This window comes from Artibeus jamaicensis, unplaced genomic scaffold (assembly GCF_021234435.1).
Source record: "Artibeus jamaicensis isolate MK-2021 breed Jamaican fruit bat unplaced genomic scaffold, CSHL_Jam_final scaffold_833, whole genome shotgun sequence".
In the NCBI taxonomy this organism is placed as follows: Eukaryota; Metazoa; Chordata; class Mammalia; order Chiroptera; family Phyllostomidae; genus Artibeus; species Artibeus jamaicensis.
This window is the reverse complement of record NW_026522056.1, coordinates 16,081,131-16,100,622: the sequence shown is the minus strand read 5'-3', so window position 1 is coordinate 16,100,622 and position 19,492 is coordinate 16,081,131. Positions and strand designations below refer to the sequence as shown.

At 40.1% G+C, this 19,492-nt stretch overlaps 1 protein-coding gene across 5 annotated transcripts in view; it reads left to right on the top strand.

Moving 5' to 3' along the window:
• The window catches only part of DLC1 (DLC1 Rho GTPase activating protein), a 345,300-nt gene that overhangs the window by 228,492 nt on the left and 97,316 nt on the right, over positions 1-19,492 (top strand). Inside the window, exon 3 of one of the 5 annotated variants that reach the window (XM_053659884.1) lies at positions 12,632-12,915. The exons of 3 other annotated variants lie outside the window; for them this stretch is intronic. In XM_053659884.1, the coding sequence (XP_053515859.1) occupies positions 12,632-12,896 (265 nt within the window). In that variant the 3' untranslated portion in view covers positions 12,897-12,915. Of the gene's footprint in view, positions 1-7,836; positions 7,977-12,631; positions 12,916-19,492 lie in introns of those variants that run through there. One more of the 5 variants, XM_053659883.1, reaches the window with a different exon arrangement.

The window sequence follows — 19,492 nt, the reverse complement described above, 5'->3', positions numbered from 1 at the left end:
TTTGACTCCAAGGCTAGTGCTCTTGGATGATACACGCATGTTCGTGACACAGGGGCCCACCATTCCCTCCTCCACACCACAAGCAAGGGTTTTAGGAAGATGCCTCAAACCCTTTGACATGGTATTTATTTCTTTACGAAGTGAACCTTAAACCGCTGTCTCTCTGTGGACTGAGGCCACTTTTCCAAAGCTTCATACAGGCAGCCTATTTCCCTTCAACGCCCCTAGTGTCAAATCCTAAGGGAGGAGTGACGTTAGCTCTCCTACACGCATTGCAGCCTAATCCGGCTCTATGAATTACCAGTATGGTGAGACACACAGGCAATGATTCCTAAGTTTCTTTGTTTTTTTTTTAATAAACTAGAAAAGCATATTGTTGCATGAATCTAATGAGGACTTCCAAGGTGTTCCTGACTCTGGGCTGCCACCCTGTTTCACACGAGCAGAGACTGAACACTGCATTTTAAAAGAGATACCCTGTAAACACTCTCCCCTGGCTGAGAGTGCAAGAAATGGTTTATTGGCTAGTATTAGTCAAACATCAAAGTCCTTTCTTAGAAAGCAGTGCCATCGCCTGCCTGTTTGGTGTGCATGGAATCGGTGAACCTAATAAAGCAGGGGAGGCTCATTAGGACGAGCAGCAGAGTTCCCGGTGTCGTTTATGAGCGAGCAGCCACCGCGGAGCAGATCAAAGCCTCCGTCCGTGCTGTGTCTGTACATCTGTTTTCTTCTTACCCAACATGTTATTTGGTTAGTTGTTTGACGACATCAAAGCTTTTGGCCATTAGGTTCTTTGATCCACTTGAGGCCAAATTCATTTTGCTAATCCCTCTGGTCTAAGAGGTAAATGTTCCCCATAACTGAAGGTCACCAATCTGAGTGAAACAAACACTTTCAGAATTTATCATTAGATTTTTAGGGTCCAGGTTCTCTTCATTAATCTGAAGGTAGAGAGCTTCTAAGCATGTTGTGAAGTTACGCGCTTTCACTAAGGAAATCTCATGGAAAATTTAGAATCCAAGAAACAGAATTCATTTTCATTTTCTGTCTCTTCCCCGTCCCCTACAAAGTTTTTTGAGACATAATACACATATTATTTAATTCACCCATGTAAAGTATATAATTCTATAGTGTTTACCATGTTCACAGAGTTGCATAATTTTAGAGCAGTTTATGACCCCCAAAAGAAACTCTGTACCTATTAGCAATCACTTTCCATTTCCTCCCACCCCCTGGTCCTACTTCTAGTCAGCCACTCATCACTAATCCGCTTTCTGTCTCTATGGATTTGCCTATTCTGAATATTTCATATAAAGAGAATTATACAATATGTGGCCCTTTATGACTGACTTCTTTCACTTACTGTAATGTTTCCGAGTGTCATAATGTTGTAACGTGTGTTAGTATTTTGTTTTTATTGCCAAATAATACTCCATTGCCTGTATATTCTACATTTCATTTATTTATCGGTTGATGGACATTTGGGTTGTTTCCACTACTGACTGTGATGAATAGTGCTGCTAGGAGCATTTATAGACGAGTTGTAAAATGTGCATACTTTATCATTTCTCTTGGGTGTTTATATATATACCTAGGAGTGGAATTGCTGGGTCATATGGTATCTCTGTGTTTAATCTTTTGAGGAACTGCCAGGCTGTTTTCCAAAACAGGTGCACCATTTTCCATTATCCCCAGAAGTGTATAATTCTTCCACATCCTCACCAACCCTCAGCACTGCCTGACTTTATGACTTGCATTCCCCATTCCATATGCATGGCCAATGATGGTAAGAATCATTTTATGCTTATTGGCCCTGTGTATGTCTTCCCTGAAGAAATGTCTGTCCAAGTCCTTTGCCCATTTTTTTTTACTTGGGTTATTTCTTTTTATTATTAGGAGTCCTTCATATTTTCTAGATATGGATCTTTTACCAAATACATAATTTGCAGATTTTATTCTGCTTTTTAATTTTATCTAGATCTCCTGAGGTAATTGTATATTTCTTGTTCATATGAAAACTCCTTTAGAAGGAAGAGTGAGTCACAAGAGAAGAAATAAAATATATTTCAGAACCCTCTCCTGCCAAATATACAAACTAAAAGAGAAAAAAATTAATAATAATATTAGACCAAGAGCTTAGTAGGTAAAGTTACTAATAATACCTATTCATGCCATATGTAGATCTCAAGTTCACAGTTATATATATATCACCCTGTATATATATAATCTCTTCTAATCTTCCCAAAAGCTCCTTGAAATATTACAGTTATCACAATTACTAATGAAAAACTGGAAGGAAAGAAAACGAGGTGGAGACATTTAGTGCAGTCCTTAGGTCACACTGAAGACTAACTTCAGCCCAAACAGCAGATACGCAATGCCGAAATATTCAGACCAAAGTTCATGCGATGAAATACAAAAGCCATCAAACCAGCTGTGTAAAACAACTTCCTTTTTATAATGTGTACGTTGGTGTATGAGGCCCAAAAGCAAGAGGAGAAGCAACACAATTGCCTGTGTCATGATAAATTAGCCTCAGTTATGATTACATGATATAAAATACTCAAAAAACTTCACTTAACTTTTACTGCGTCTTACAACACACACAGACCCCACACCCCGCCCCCCACCCCCCGAGCATGCGCATCGGTGTTGGGGGAGCTCAGCAGTTCCAGTTCCTTTCAAACGGCGACGTGTGTGTGCTCGAGAGATTAGTGCACGGTCTGCCGTTACTGTTCCTGCGTAATATCAGGTGAACCTCAAACGTCTCCCAGCCTCAACTTTGTTACCTGCGAAATCCTCTTAAGATTTCTCTTCCCAGCTTTTCAGGCCTATAGGTTTTTGCCACCTGGCCCCTGAGATGCCGTGGATCTGGACTTAAATAGGGAAAAGGGGCATCAGAGAAGGTGTGGCCTCCTGGTTTCTGAATAGGAGAAAAGGAGCAAGAATAATATGGCGGTCCAGGTCTTGTTGACTAGTCACCATATAACGCTCTATCTGTTATCGAACTAGGATGAGTTGTTTTTATTAACATTATCACTGAAGTAGGCAGGGAGTTCAGATGAAGCTCACCAGCCAGTCCCATCCCCACTGCCCTACACGGAATGCTGGTGAACTATTTCTCATTCGTGTCCAGTTTTTTGCTGCAGTTGTTCATGGAGATTACCACCCCCCCACCCACCGGCATTAGTGCATGAGCACGCAAGACTTTGATTTGAACCACTTCAGGAAAGCTCAGAACCAGGACAATCTACTAACATAGAATGGAATCTTCCCTCAGATCAAAGTCCAAGCATTTTCCAAGGTTACCAAAGCTACCAAGAGTCAGGGGAACTCAGTTACATTTGTGACAAAATCTGAGTAACCTCCATCCCCATATATAGAGAAAACTGTTCTCTCAAGCAAAACGGATCACATGGGTTGACAGTGGAGAATACTATACATACAGAGCATCCAGGAAAATCTGGGATCTCTGATTGCCACCTTTTGAATTTCAAGAGATGCCATTAGCGTCTCCACCAAAGGACAGACTAGTGGCCTAGAAAGAGAAGTTCGCATTTCCAGAATTTAAGCTTGACCATGCAATCCAACCGTGGGATCAACTGTAAGAAAGGGTAACTGCTCCCTAAGTCTATTTTAGCCAGTCTGTCAGCATTATTGGTGTTAAATTAAATGCTAGGGCAGATCACTATAAATTACAAAGTGCTTGATAAGTGTCTGTGCTATTCACTGTCAGGTAAGTAGCACCGAGTTCTGTCTTAACCAGAATATGAAAAAATACATATTCGAAAGTACCTCTGATTCCCTAGAGAGAAAGCTCAAATACAAACCAAAAACAGTGTTAACCAAGAGGGTTACTTGATTAATCCGTTTTTGGAAAAAAATAATTTTCCAACTGTAGGAAAAAAGAAAATATCTGTTTTTTTGTCATTCTTGCCAAAAACGGACTCTTGGTCATGGGCACCTCCCCTTCATGGGCTGGACATTGAATTTAAAGTCTGTAGCTTCCTTCTAAGCAGAGGTGAGGTCAGAAATTCCTTTGTCAGGAGGAGGAGAGTGAATGAGATGTTTGCCCTCTCTGGTTGGAAGTGCCAGCCTGGTGGGTCACGTTCCTTCCTGAACTCTTGACTTGCCCTGTTTGGGAAATCTTCAAGTGCAAAGGTGAGGATGACATTGGCTGGAGAGCCTCGAGGGCAAAGCCTTGGAGAGCACCCTGGGCAGCGTCAGCAACGCTGGGGACCTTGCTCCGGGTCAACAGCCACTTTGGAAAAGAAATATGATCTTCTAAAAGGCAGAACTTCCACCTTTACCTAAGAATATCGGCTCTCTATTTAAAATCACACGGAGGTCTAGAAGAAGCAGGCGTTTCCGCCCTGTGCACCAGACTTTAGTTAGTTGAGGCTAAGTGGCTGGGCTCTCCAGGAATTCTTCAAAGTGACCTTTCATTTCCTGATATAGACCGGAAAACATTAAAAACCTAGCAAAGGAAAGAATGATGCAGTCTCTACTCCAACAGCCCATCTTCCTCAATTACCTAGAAAATTCCTAAGGAAGTTTCCAATTTTCAGTTTTTTGGTTTCATCTTTGGTGACTAGTTTACTTACTGTGTAATACTAGGATGGGCTAGGTGACTTGACCTTTGGCCCTGGGGGGAGCTGCTACAGCTGACACGGTGGGAAGAGAGAAAATCTGTAAGCACTTGGCTCCTGTAGATACAGCCATATCTCACCCTTACTGAGCATGCTGTTCTGTGATAATATTGGGGAGCAAGGAAATATTGTTTAGGAGGAAGTAGCTCCTTAAGGAAGGAAGTGGGTGGTGCAGGAAAAACAAATCAGGACCTCACCAGAATAGAATTCTCTTCTGACAGCCACTTAAAGCTCCCCACCCCATGCCCAAGCCCTGCCGGACATGAATACACATGTCAAAACCGGTCTAAGCCTGCGATGCCCATAAACAATCACAAATCCTCTTCTGAAATTCACGTCACTGGTGTTTGTAGATCCCAGATGCCACTTAGGCTCTCAAGTCCTTAATAAACAGATGAGTCTGGAACATTTGTTCTCACTTTGCAAAGAATTTCACATTCCTCCCCACAGCAGCCAAGAAGCAAAAAATAATAATAATAATGAGATTTGGTAGTCATTTATTTCATGGATAAGCTCTTCTGACTAACAGGAGCAAAATCTGTTCATAGACTATGCGGTCCTCTAGAAAATAGATTCCATATGTGTGTGTCTCAAAAACCAATGGATAGTCACTGTTTTCATAGAAGATTCACTATATTTATAAAAGCTTTATGGTTGCTTTATAGAGCAATCAAACTTAGTTGATTTTACCCCTCCAAAGACTTCTAGCAGTCTTAGATTTAAGTGACTTCTTTCTTTCTGTTGCTTTTTAAATTAATTTCTTTGCACTGTTGTTATTATTTGTTTGGACAACATTTCTTTCTCACAGTTCTGGAAGCTAGGAAGTCCAATGTCAAGGTGCCAGCCAATTCAGTGTCTGCTAGGGGCATGCTTCTCCTCTTTTCTTTCTGAGCTGTCATCAGAATCACCCGAAACACCAGTGTTCTTTTGATGGGCTTTTTCTAGCATATATCTCAAAACTCTTCCAGACTCTACTGGAGCCCAGTTCTGGTCACTCCCTTCCCCTGCTCACAAACCCCCAGAAGTTTCTCCATTGCTTTTGAAATATAGTTCAAACACTTGTGCCTGGCACTCAGTGTCTCCCTGACCTTCCTTGACCACTCCTTTTCTAGGCTTTCTCACATTTCTCATGCTCCATATTCCATTCACCCTTGCATGCCCCTGTCTCATAGGCAGGTGTCATTTTCCCTATAGCTTTTCCATGGTGGTAGGGCATGGACACTGGTGAATTGCTCACTGGCTCTTAAAGACTTCTGCTTAGCAATGGTCTATGGTCAAAGCAAGCCACAGGGACATACCTGTCTTCAAGGAGGCAGTGAAAGGGACATAGGATTCGGAGGGTTGGTGAAAGGAGACCAGCCCTGATGACCACCACATTCTGAAATCACGAGATAGTAAATGGAAAGTTAATGTGAAATGATAACTTTTTGTAATCAAAAAATCTCAAATGTATTATCACATAAGGAAAAGCTGTTTTGTGTCAGATATTTTATATGTCCTAGGAGTCTATAGTCATTCCAAAAATTATATAAGCCGATTGTGGCGATTCGGGGTCAGATGAGTGCAAAAAGAAACAGCTTCTTAAACATACTCTCAGTACATTTTCTTTTTTATTAGGGTAGGTTTCAGACATTCTTCACATTTTTAGGAAATCTTTTGATTTGTTTCTGTTTTACTGTGTAATTTAAAACTCTCCACCTTTCAGTGAAATGTCTTAACCACTGAAAAATTAAAAGCAATATAAAGTAGGAACAGTTGAAGCCAGTTTTAAAGACTCGAAGACTAAAATAAATTTTTCAAATTACAATGCCCTACTTTCATATATATGTATTCCTGGCAGACCAATAAACTGGAGTACTTGTTGTTTATTAGAAATTGACATTCCAATGGTGTTAGCCAACCAAGCAATTCTTTTTAAAGTTTCCTGCACAAAAATGGGTACAAAGAAATGTTTCCATACCAATTAATGTTGATTGTTTGGTTTGGAACATTAAGTTCAAGTTCGTTTTATGTGTACTTTTTACCATATTTGATGCATGTCATTGGTGGCCAGTGTTCTTCTAAATTTTTAATTCTTGTTGCAGTGCAGAAAAGTAGCAAGTGAATGATCAAAACAGATATAACACACACATAAACAGGCATTCACAGAGGTAGACAGATTACTGTGTTAATTTAAATGAGCATTTACTCTTTTTCAAAGAAAGCACAGCTGGCTTATGTACAGAGATGCCGCAGAAAGTATTTGGTAGCAATTGAAAGCCTAGGGGGACAGGGTCAGTTCTAGTCTGATGGGCTAGAGAAACAAATTTTAGTGAGTTCCTACTCAGTGTGCTGCTCTGTGATAAGTGGTTTATATATAGTCTTTCACATTATCCTTTAACAAACCTTTAGTTACCCTTCCCATTTTGCAAATGAAGAAATTGAGGCACAAATATTTAAGAAGATGGCAGAAGGTCACACAACTGGTAATTGACAGAACAAGGATGTCGGCCAGCTCCCTTTGATTCCAAATCCTGAGCACCTCTCATTATAACAGAGAAAGAACATTCGCAGAATGTTCTAGTGCCCAAAACATAGACCGGTGAGGAGGGACAGTGTCACAGGAGAATAAGCAGCAGAAGCTAGAGGGAAATGGTTGGGAAGGAAGAGTTCTGGAATGGCCAGGTGGTGCTCAGATTTCAGAAACAGTTTCAAAACTTTTGCAAGTAGAATTTGGGTGAAGGAGCATTCCAGAGACCAGGACTAAAGGGCACATTAGAGAATAATATGTTACTTGCCTTTCAAAAGGTGTGTCTAGCCTACATAAAACATCAGCAGCATAGCCAGCAACATGCCACTGTGGACTGCAGTTTTTCTCTCAACACTTGGTATAGTAGCTCAAGAGCCAATATAGGATAATCTACACTAACCACCTTTTTAGAGTTACTTTATCTACCATAGTCTGAAGGAACTGAAGATGTAGGACTTTCTCTTTCCTTTGCCTTATAATTGAAATGGTGGGTAATCAGAGATTTAATAAAAATACATGTTTTTGAGGATGACCCTAAATTCCTGGCTGTAACCAGTCTGTGATATATTCTGTTGCACAGTACCATGAATGCCAAAAGTTTCTAAATAAATATTCATTGATGATAACAAAAAGGCCTTAGATTTCATCATCTCAGTCCTCTCTGTTGTCTCCTAGCAGATGGCCACGTTTAACTTCTGCCTGGCAGTGCTTTGCATGACATCAAGAAAGGGAAGACCTCTGGAAGTAACGTTCCCAGTGAGCAGAATGGGTGCCCGAATGAGGATCCCCAAGGCAGATGTCTCTCCTTGGGTGTGCTGCCAGCGGCTGGCACCCTGCCCGGTGGTCGCTAACATCCCCCATGGAGAGACTGAGGTGGTGACACAACAGTTTTGTTTAGTTTGCAGGGAAAACTTGTCAAAGGTGACAACCTTAGTTTAGGGCAGAGAAAACCCAATGAATTTAAAGTGGCTAGGAAATGAAGGCTGAAAAGATAGTCCCCTCAGGGGGGTAACTCCCAGGGCTCCCTGGCTCAAGTCTAGTCATTACGTTTAAAATGCAATCACCTAACACCTTAGGGAGGGTCGCCTTTCATCACTCATCCCCCAGCCTGTCTTGCTGATGTTCTCAGCTTTGACCGTGGAGCTGCAGGGCCAGCCATATCTTTGGAGGCTATTGATCTCCCTGTGAACAGTTAACAGTCCCCATTTCAAAAGCTGGGTATCTCAGGTTGCACTTTACTGCACTAATGAATCAAAGACAAATTTAGCTCCTAGTGCAATGATGTATGGATTCACCCGGGATATAGAAAAAATAAATATGCTGTCTGTGCCCCACCTCTCTCCTCCACAGAAACACTGTATTTATAAAACAAATGTTATAAAAATTGATGAACTGTGAGTGGTCCCAAGGACTATACGCCTTCCTTTCTCAAGGGTGATAAGACAATCATATCTGATTATACAATCAAAAGAATATACTCTCCTATGTTATGTGTTCACTTATTGATAGTAATACCTAACAGTTTGGGAGTATTTGGTCTCTGATGCAAATAGACTTAGTGTTTTAAAGCAATTCTTGCTTAGATCGGAATTGTACAGTATAAAGAGACTTTCCTTAGCATTTCCACATAACCCCCCACTGGCCCCACAGGCTGTACTGCTCGGACTTAACCTTCTTTACCTGGATCACCCTCATTTCTCTGTCTTCTTTCTGCCCAGAGGCCCACCTTGTTCAAAAAAACCCTCACTGATGCCGGCCCCCTGGAACCATTAAATTTTATTTTTTGAGAAAAAGTATACAAACATAAAATTCATCATTTCAAACATTTTAAAATACACAGTTCAGGAGCATTTAACATATTCACGGTGTTGTGCAACCATCATTGTTATCTGCTTTCAAAACATTTTACCTTTTTCAAAACATTTTAATCACCCCAAAAGGCAACTCCGTACCCATTAAGAAGTCACCTTCCATTTCACTAGCTCCCCGGCACCTTCAAACCTCTGAGCTGTCTGTCTCTATGGATTTGCCTATTCTGGATATTTCATATAAGTGGGATTCTGTAGGATGTGGCCTTTTGTGTCTGGCTGCTTTCATTTAGCATAATAATTTCAAGTTTCATCCGTGTTGTGGCATGTATCAGTATTTCCTTCCTCGTTATGGCTGACTAATATTCCACTGTATGGTTACACTCCATTTTATTTATCCATCTATTTATTGATGAACAGATAGATTATTTACACTTTTGGATTATTTACACTTTTTAGCTATTATGAAAACATATTTATTATGACATATATTTAACCATTTAGCTATCATTCAGCTGCTATGAACATTCTTATTCAAGTTTCTGCCCAAACACCTGTTTCAATTCTAGGAGTAGAACTGTGGGGTCACACGGTAATTGTATTTTGGACTTAATAACAAACTGCTAAACTGTTTTTCACAGAGGCTGCGCCATTTTATATTTTCACAAGCAATGTATGAGGGTTCCAATTTTTCCACATCTCAGCCAACATTTGTTACTTTCTGTTTTTTATTTTTAATGTATTTTATTGATTATGCTATTACAATTGTCCCATTTACCCCCTTCACTCCCCTCCACCCTGCACACCCCCTCCCACCCACATTCTCCCCCTTTAGTTCATGTCCATGTGTCATAAGTTCTTTAGATTCTTACTATTCTTGCCCTCCCCCGTCTATTTTCTACCTACCATCTATGCTACTTATATTCTGTACCTTCTACCCCCTTCTCCTCCTCCCACTTCCCTGCTGCTAACCCTCCAGGTGATCTCCATTTCTGTGGTTCTGTTCCTGTTCTAGTTGTTTGCTTAGCTTGCTTATGTTTTTGTGTTAGGTGTGGTTGTTAATAATTGTGAGTTTGCTGTCATTTTACTATCCATGTTTTTAATCTTATTTTTCTTAGATAAGTCCCTTTAACATTTCATAAATAAGGGCTTGGTATTTTGTTTTTAAATTACAGCTGTCCTTCCAGCTGTGAAGTGGCATCTCGCTGAGGTTTTGAGCTGCACTTTCCTGATGGCTCATGACCTGAAGCATCTTTTCATGCACTTGTTGCCACATGTTTATTTTCTTTGGAGAAATTTCTATTGGTTTGCAAATATTTTCTTCCATTCTGTGGGTCGTCTTTTTACTCTCTCAATAATGCACAAAATTTTAATTTTGACTACCTCCAATTTATCTAGCTCTTCTTTTTTATTTATTGATTTTGAGAGAGAGAGACAGACAGACATTGATTTGCTGTCTGATTTATGCATCCATTGGTTGATTCTTATACGTGCCCTGACTAGGGGTTGAACCCATGACCTTGTCATGTTGGGACGACACTCTAACCAACTGAGCTACCCAGTCAGGACCTCCTTTTTTTCCTTTTTATGTTTTCCAAGCAAAAGTTTATTTAGAAAGTCATGGAGATAGAAGTGAGCTGTGGAGGAAGTGAGCCAGCTGGGCTGCGTGGAAACCAGTTACAGAGGCAGAAGGAGTGTCCTTGGAGTTCAGGAAAAAGAAAGCAAGGACGTATGCACTGGGGGAAGAGGATGGTTCTTGAATGCTGTAGAGAGAGGGCACCGGGGAAAGAAAGTGGTAGGGAAAGGCACAGGTGTGCTTGAGAGAGGGAGCCCACTGGGTTCTGCGTCCTTAGAGCTTTTAAAGGTGGAGACTCTAGGGGAGGTCCCACAGGAGGATAGCAATGGAATATTCATCAGCTTTCCAGGTGTGTCCTTTCAGGTCTCCACTGATTGGTCAGTGCCAGGGAAAGGGTCATTAGTAACTGCAACCTGTCCTGATGTCAGCCATGGAGTCACTTCTGGTTTTGCTGCTTTTCTGGGCCAGGAGCAGAAAAAAAAAGGAGGCCTACATGTTATCTCTAGGGCTTAATGCTAAAGGGAATGGTCATGCCAAGTCCCGTGTGGGGCTGTTCTCCCGCCCCCTTTGTTCCTCCTCTAAGGGGATCTACGGCCTGGCTGGTGACATGCCAGGGGAGGGAAGGTCAAGGGAGGGTCTGAACCACGTGACAAGTGTTATGAGAGGTCAGGGGGTCTAAACCACATGACCAGTGATATGCTAGGGGAGGGAAGGTCTCGTAGGAGCAAGGTCTCTCCCAGCAATTGTGCATCATTAGGCACCCAGGGGGGTTGTTTGGAGTCGAGAAAAATCAAGCTCTAACTCTGGTTCGGCCATTTGGCAACTGCGCAGCATTGAGCAAATCACTTGATCTTTCTGAAACCCCATGTAACCCTTGATCAAGGGAGACAGTTATAATCAAATGAGATCCTCTGTGTGCAAACAATTTACAACTGAATATACCACATAGTGTTAACTTTATCACTGTGGTTATTACCACACTAAGTTGGTTCCAAAGTGTGAGAGCCTTGAAAGCCTGGCAAGGAGAGGATGCTGGGTCCAATGGGACCTTCTGGGGCAGCAAAGCCACAGAGGGGAGTGGTGCTGTGGAAGGTTCACTTGGACACAGCGTGCAGAAGGCTGGGGACAAGGAGGGAATGCGGGAGGCAAATCATCTGAGACACCTCTTCGGAGAAACAGCTGCATCGAGGAGAGGGGCCAGAGCAGAGGCAGCTGGAGGCAGGCCTAGCCCCACCTTGTGGTTCCCCATCGGGGACCTGGTGGCAGTAACCTGACTCGGGCAGCTCTTGTGCGCACGTGGACAGAGAAACACAGGCACATCCCTCCATGAACTTGTACCCTTGTTTACATGTAATGAGATGGATGGAATACGTGTGAAAAACACATGTGGTTTCTAAGACTGTTCAATATTTCATAATCAACATAGAATTCTAAGAAAATCTGGATCCTGGAATTTCCCTGAATTTCACCCCACCTTCAACAGCACTACGATGGTAATTTTTTGAAGCATATATGTATCAAGTTCTTTTTGCTCTCTGTGCTCATGTGATTTAATGTTTGATCACATTAAACATTTAATACTTAAATTCAAATTCTCCCAGCCTGGGACCAAGGCAGAAATTTTCCCATATTAATTATTCTTTTAATTAAACCCATTTATATTATAAACCATCCGGAAAATGGCCCAGCGGTTCCACCGGGTCATGAGAATGCTGAGCATTAGGCTCCATTCAGCTGTGAGCTTCCAAAGGACAGGAATGCGGGCTGTCTCGTTCTTTGCTATAACCCTTGCGCTAGACCGGTGCCGGGCCCGTGGTAGCGCCCAGCACATCATTTGTCACATGCACGCCTGAATGAAGGGATAAACACGAGGTGCCTGTTGTCTGCGCACTCTTTGGGGATGGCTGTGTGACTGACCGAGTGCTGTGTGTGTCCCTGGTGCTGGGCATGACAGTATCTGCCATCCAATCAGGAGCCGAGGCTGTTATCACAGCTGCCTCCCTGAGACCCATCTATTGTCACTCATTGCCACAAGCACTCAAATCAAGGGTTTTCGCCTCTCCTTTTTACCACCTCTGGCACGCAGCAGGGGTAAATCGGTAAAGTTGGAAGTGGATGTAGATAAGAGCCCAGAGGGATCAAATCTTACCCCCTCGGAAGTGGCGATTGGTTTGTCTCCCTACACCTCTCCCCAAGAGTGGCCTTTCCGTGTTCCTGGGGAAGAACACGTTGCTTGGCGAGTGCACGCCTGGCAGGACCGCCGCACTCCTATCTCCTCCGCTGCTACAGAAATAAGGGCTCTTCACTGGGACTTGACGGTGTTCCAGTTCCACCCAGAGATAAGGGAAGCCTGAAACACCGGCAGTCGCTGGGCCACGGGCCGTCTTCCGCCGCGCAGGCTGCAAGCGCCATCAAACAAAACAAATAGAGAGCTGGCTCTAGGGCCGGCCACCGCGTCCTGAAAATGTGAAGAGCAGCTTTCCTAAGGAGCTGTTCAAACAAAGAAAGAACACTAAATTGATCACTTAAGGACGCTCTCCATAGTCGGAAGGATCTTTACTGGCATATTTTTCCATTTGTGTATTTCCTAGCTATGAATGTTTTCCCACTTTTTACATCAGCTAGCAAGCAGCTCACTATGTTACTTGGAGGGGATTTTTATTTGGAGGGGAAGGAAGCCCAAAGATATTTTATTGAGAATGTATCTTCTTATAAAGAAAATCAAATAAGTACTTACTCTGAAATGCACTGGATTCCCACATTTTCATTAAACACTGGTTAGAGATTTTATGGTGCTGGGGGGCACTTGGTGCAGACCCCTCCCATAGAGGAAACTTCGTTATTGAAGGGGTCACAGAGGGGGGAGCAGTCTGCCTTGGGGTTTCTCTTCCCTGGAAATGGAAGCCTCTCAAGTTACAAATTAGATTCATAAAAGCCACCTTTATTTATTAGCTTTTTAAAAGGTACCATGGCCTTTAAAATAGTATATCTTTGGGTTTAAACCTAATAATTTTCCAGTATCTTTGCAAATTGGAACTTATTGGTTTTCTGAAAATCTAAGAGTCCTGATAAATTCAGGGACATTCTCTTTCAGTCTTTTTCTTTTTATTATTGGAGTACAATTGACATATAGCACTATATTGGTTTCCAAAATAAAGCCTAATGATTCAGTATTTGTATATATTGTGAAATGGTCACCATAAGAAGGCTAATGAACATCATCACCAAACACCATTTTCTTGTGACAAGAACTTTTAAGACCTACTTGCTTGGAAACGTTTATATAGGCAATACAGTAACATTAACTATAATCGCTGTGCTATGCATCACATCCAAGAAGTCTGAGCCTTCAACCCCCTTCACAAGCAGTCCCCCCAACCCCCGAACACCATCAGTCTGTTCTCTGTCTATGAGCCTGCATTTTTGTTGTTTTTAATGAGAGTGAGATCATATATTTGTCTTTTTCTTACTTATTTCACTTAGCATGTTGTCCTTCAAGGTCTATCCATGTCATCACAGTGGCAAGACTTTATTATTTTTTCATCTTTATATTGAAAATAGAAGTAGATGTTGTTATGTCTGCACATTTCAAGGGTATAAAGTATATTCTAAATTGGAACAGTATCCTTGAAGGTGTGGGGTGCACAACTGTGAACATGTATGTAGTAGGTATAAGTGAAACATATGTGCGTCTGTGTAGTCACTTGGCTTGACTGAGCTACATATAGCCAATAATAATTCTAAAGAAAAGTCTGTTTTCCCAGTGTTTATAAGTTCATTACTGGGGCACTTATTTTTTTCCTCACTCAAGGGCATGTTTATTGATTTTAGAGAGAGGTGACAGGAGGGAGAAAGAGGAGAGAAACTTTGATGTGAGAGAGAAGCATTGATCCGTTGTCTGTTGTACTTTCCAAATCAGGGACCCAACTCCCAACCTAAGCAGGTGCCCCTGACCGTGAATCAAACCGGCAGACAACCTTTTGCTTTACTGGCTGACACTCCAACCAACCGAGCCACACTGGCCAGGCCTGGGGCATTTTTAATGTTGATGTTATTGTGCAGAATTTTTATGAAAAGCCTTTCACCTTGTCTCTGAGTGAGACTGAAGAGAAGAGCTGTAAATTAATAAAGTGAATATAAATAAATGTTACTTGCCATTGTGACACGACAAATAAATCATAGTGGTTAAAATCCCACTACATTAAACAAACTTGGAAAATCCAAAAGAAAGTGTAAGTCATTTTTTAATTGCTACCATTGCAAATTGAAACCTATACAAATAAAAATTAAAACCATGCCCTTGAGTAAGGCAACCTTTGAGTAGGTCAAATGAAAATAAGCAAAGTCCAAAACTAGAAACAAACACTGGGTCAAATGGAAACCATTTCTGGATGTCTGCCTTTCAGACCTGCTTGCCTCCCAGGCTGTTATAGGGTGATATTGAAAATACTTCACATATCATAGAGATAACATGAGGATGAAAGGCATGTTTGAAGTTCTTGAAACTATTCCGAGAAAGCTACTTGAGAAAACACAAGCGCTATCAATAATGGACCATGTGGTCCATTATTAAAAACAGGCAGTCATTTTCGTTCATTTCCTCTTTGTCATATTTTTGACATTAAAATCTCACATTATAATGAACATTTTCTGTATTAGTCTTTTTTCACAAAATGAATGCCACAAGCAGTACCAAAACCAAATCCTCATAAACCAAGACAAGAAGAAAATATGGCCTGAGGAAGTGAACAAACAGATTCATTCATTCATGTCAAGCATTGCGCTTGCTACGCACTAGAGACATAGCAATAAATAATGCAGACATAATCCCCGTCTTTACGCCATAAGCCTTATGGGACTTCTGGTTCAGTGGAAGAAACAGCCATTACAGGGTGTTCCCATGAGTGCTATTGAATTCTGTATCAACAGAAAGACCTGACTTTGTCAGGGGGCCTCAGGGACACAGGCAGGAGCAGAGACAACTCTGGAAGCTTGGAAGGCCCGCATGGTTGGTCATCTTGTAATGACAAAAATTAAAAGAATGCACATTTTTTGTTGTTTAATGGAGATGGAAGTCTCTTTAATCTTAACTTAAATTCTCCATAGAGTATTTGTATATGTGTGCATAGTCTGTTTAAACTGGAAATACTGGTTATTTCTTGTCTATCAGGCATGGCACCAAGTATTTGTAGGAATGACTTCGCTATGCTGTGTTGACATCCTGGTTAGGACTTATTTCACTTCACTGTTGGTCAGCTGTAGTGTGGAAACACACAGTGCGTGAGTTCTGTTCAACTTTCACTGTACAATGCTGACATAAATAATACATAGGATTATTTTACCTGCCAGGATTTCATGGAGATTTAAGAAAAGCCCTGCAGTTCTTGGTTTGGGGTTTCCTTTGCATTCTCTTTATTTTCTTTTTAATGTCATCCTACTTTTTATTTCTATTTTCCAACTGTAACCATGTCAATTATAAGGAAATAGAAAAAAGACATTGGCATTTCTCCTACCAAATTAGGTTATAGGATTATTATGTCATTTGTCTAATAGAGGAAACATGACTAGTATGACTAGTATTTGTTGGTAATTAATATAGTAACTTCCTGGGAGTCTGTCTGTACCCACCTCACTAGTATTTGTTTGGTAGTTATAAGTCTGGAAGGATGAGATAGCTAAAACTATTCATTTTAAATTTCAACTCTATTACTACAGATGACATGACCTAAAACCAATCAAGTATTTAACACTTACTGAAGAACTTCAGACCAGTGGAGGATTAAAAGTAGCAAGAATAACAAATGGTTTCTGCAGCTTTCATTTTTAAGATGATGAGGGCATAAAACAATTTCTTCAAAATTTTTTGACTGAGTCACCAAAAGATAGAAAACTGGAAGTGGTTCTGTTGAACCACCAGCTACCGAATAACAAATGAGCACGGTGGTGCCTGCCTCACAATACCAGAGAATCAATTTCCTTCCTTCCAAAAGTCAGAGAAAGGGCATTTCCAAAACGGATTTAACATCATAAAGGAATTTGAAAAAATGTTTTTGAAATATGGATGTCTTAGCAAAAATCAAATCCCATCATTTCTGTTCATTTGAGGTCCCCAGTGTTACAATTTATGAGCAGGCCTAGTTGATTTTGATGTATTTCTTTTTAATAAGTTTTACTCCAATTAATATTATAATTCTTGTTCCTATATTTTCACTTTGATCTTGTCCTTTTATGCATATTTTGTATTACTAACACAGTATTAAAAATAGCCAAAATACAGAAGAAATTTTTTTTAAAGGAAAGTGAAAAAAAAACAGAATTGGAGGAAAAAATAAAACATTTGCTTAAAAGAACAAGAGAACTGTAAGAAGATGCCGTGTTTTGTTAACTATTCTGAAAAGAAAATAAAGGCAAGAAATTAGCAAGTAATCAGTAAATGAGTGATAGGTGGGCAGCAAGTTTGCAACCCCTTCCTCCCTTTGCCGTAGCACTTAACTCCAGAAACTTGATAGAAGTTAGAAACTGCTCCTCTCTGCCTTCCACCACCTGCCAGACACTTAAATTTATGAACCATAATCTTTACACTTGAAAGCCCATAATTGATTTTAGTTTATTGCTTAGACTTGCCAGTCTTATATTTAACATTGAAAGGAATTTTTTTTTTGCTTTCTTGTTTTTTTCTACGGTGTTTCTGTGAGCAATACCATATTCTATCATCTCAAACAACCCTCAATTTTGTCAGAGGCTGATGGGCAGAAGTCATCTAGTTTATGAGTGAGTTTAGGCAAATGCTCAACATCTTGTATCTCACAATGACTTTATTTTTCTTTACTTAAAGTTGCATATTTAGTAACTGTCCTAAAGAGCTATGCTTTTATGGGGAAAATTCTATACAATTGTGGAAATTAAGACTGCAAAGATTCTCAAAAATCTTGAAATAATCTTTATAAATATTCCTGCATGTATATCTAGAAAGAACATGCATACATCATTATATATTAACTATGTCTGCTAAACTGTAGAAACTTCCTAAATTGACAGTTCCCCCATTACTATCAAAATTTTTTTCAAAGGACTTTGATTTTTCAAGAGACTTTGATTTTTCAAGAATTCACAGGCATTAGGAAAAATAGTTAGAAAAATCAAAGCCATCAGTGACACTTAACATGCTTTTTATTTCCATATTTCTTAACATTCTTCATATTCTTTAAAATCAACTAAAATAAAATAATATATGGTGTATAATTAATCAGACAATTAAAATGACTTTTTTACAACTTAAGCTGCATATAACGAATACAGGGCAAGCAAATTTTCTTTTTTGATCAAATGGTTTTATGATCTTCCTCCCAGTATCCTCTCCTCCAAGTTTCAAAGAAGTACTTGTAAAACTGTCTTGCTTCTTTGCATTAGAAAGGGTGTTTGTGTGCGTGTGTGCGTGCGTGCGTGCGGTCCTATATTCAAATCTCCATTGCCCTTTTAATTTTATAGCTCAGTTCCTGAATCTCTATTCCAAAGACATGACTCATGGTTGTTCTGAAACTCTGGCCATTGCAGAAGGGAAGCGCAAGTTGGAAGAACATCCAATAGGAGCAATTTAAAGTTGAGGAGTGATTATTGCATCTCTGGGCAATTGTTAATCCCAAAACACTGCACCAAAGGCAGTCAAACCATTGTACTAGTCTTTAAAACTGAAATTGTAAATCTGCAAATTTGGAGTAAGATTTAATACTCCTTTACTGAAGAAAATGATTGATAAGTACCAAAAATCCTGCTTCACTTCAGAATGTATTTTTGAAAACTGACCAAAATAGAGACCAGGAGCTTGATAACAAAAGTCTTTACCTTTGTTTCTGAGTTTGGTTCTCTGCCTAAAAACTCATGATAAGTTATGAATAAGTTTAATGAAATTCATTTAGTGCCCGTAGTTTGAGATTAATTTCTTGAATTCTGCATGCAGATGTGTACATAACCCTGTGAAACTCTAACTTAGTTTTAAACATTATAAAGTACTTTAGAAAAACAATAAAGAAAACAGCTCTAAAGATCACCGACAAATGTGGCCTTGCTTTACTGAGGACTCCTTCTCCCGCCGACCCATGATTTATCACTGACAGGGGTAAAAGTGAGGGGAATTTTGAGTGGAAATACTGTGGTGAGTTTTTTAAAATACCAGATGTTTTGTGCTTGGAACCAAAAAAGTACCTCAACTAATAATTCAACTTCGCAGAAGTCAAAACTTAGAGTGGTGTTCAAACCCGTTTAATCAAGTACACATAGAGTAAAATATTTCTCAGTATACATTATATATGAATAAATATACCTCTCTAACACAGAGTTTCTCAGCCTCTGTACTGTTGACATTTGGGCTGGACACATCCTTGTCATAGGCATGTCCGGTGCATTGTAGGGTGTCTAGCAGTGGCCCTGGCCTCAGCCAGCTAGAGGTCAGCAGTAGCTTCCCCAGTTACGACAGCCAAAAGCATCTCTAGACACTGGGGGAGGGGGAAGAAGCCCCCCCATTATTATAAATCTTCTACAAGTAATACTGTACTAATAATATATTATGTACAGCAAACATGAAAAACATCTGTTTTAATGTTGAGTTAATTTTACTTTTTAGTAGTACCAAAAATATGCTTTCTCTATAAATATAATCATTAATTTTAGGGAAAAAATATGAATATATTTCAAATGGTGTTTTAAATTTTGGTTTTATGAGAGATTGCACCCTAATTCAAACCTCAGTTCATTTCAGTACTTCATTTCAAAGGCTGTCAGGGGAGGAAAAAATTGAAATTCCAAATGGACAAAATGTAATTTTTTACTAAACCATGTTACAAAATTTTTCATCTAGTCCAACAATCATCCAAAAGATTTTGCTGAAATTTTGCTAATAAATACCTCTGCTTTCATGTCTTGAAAACAAATTGCCTTTTTATATTTTTAATAT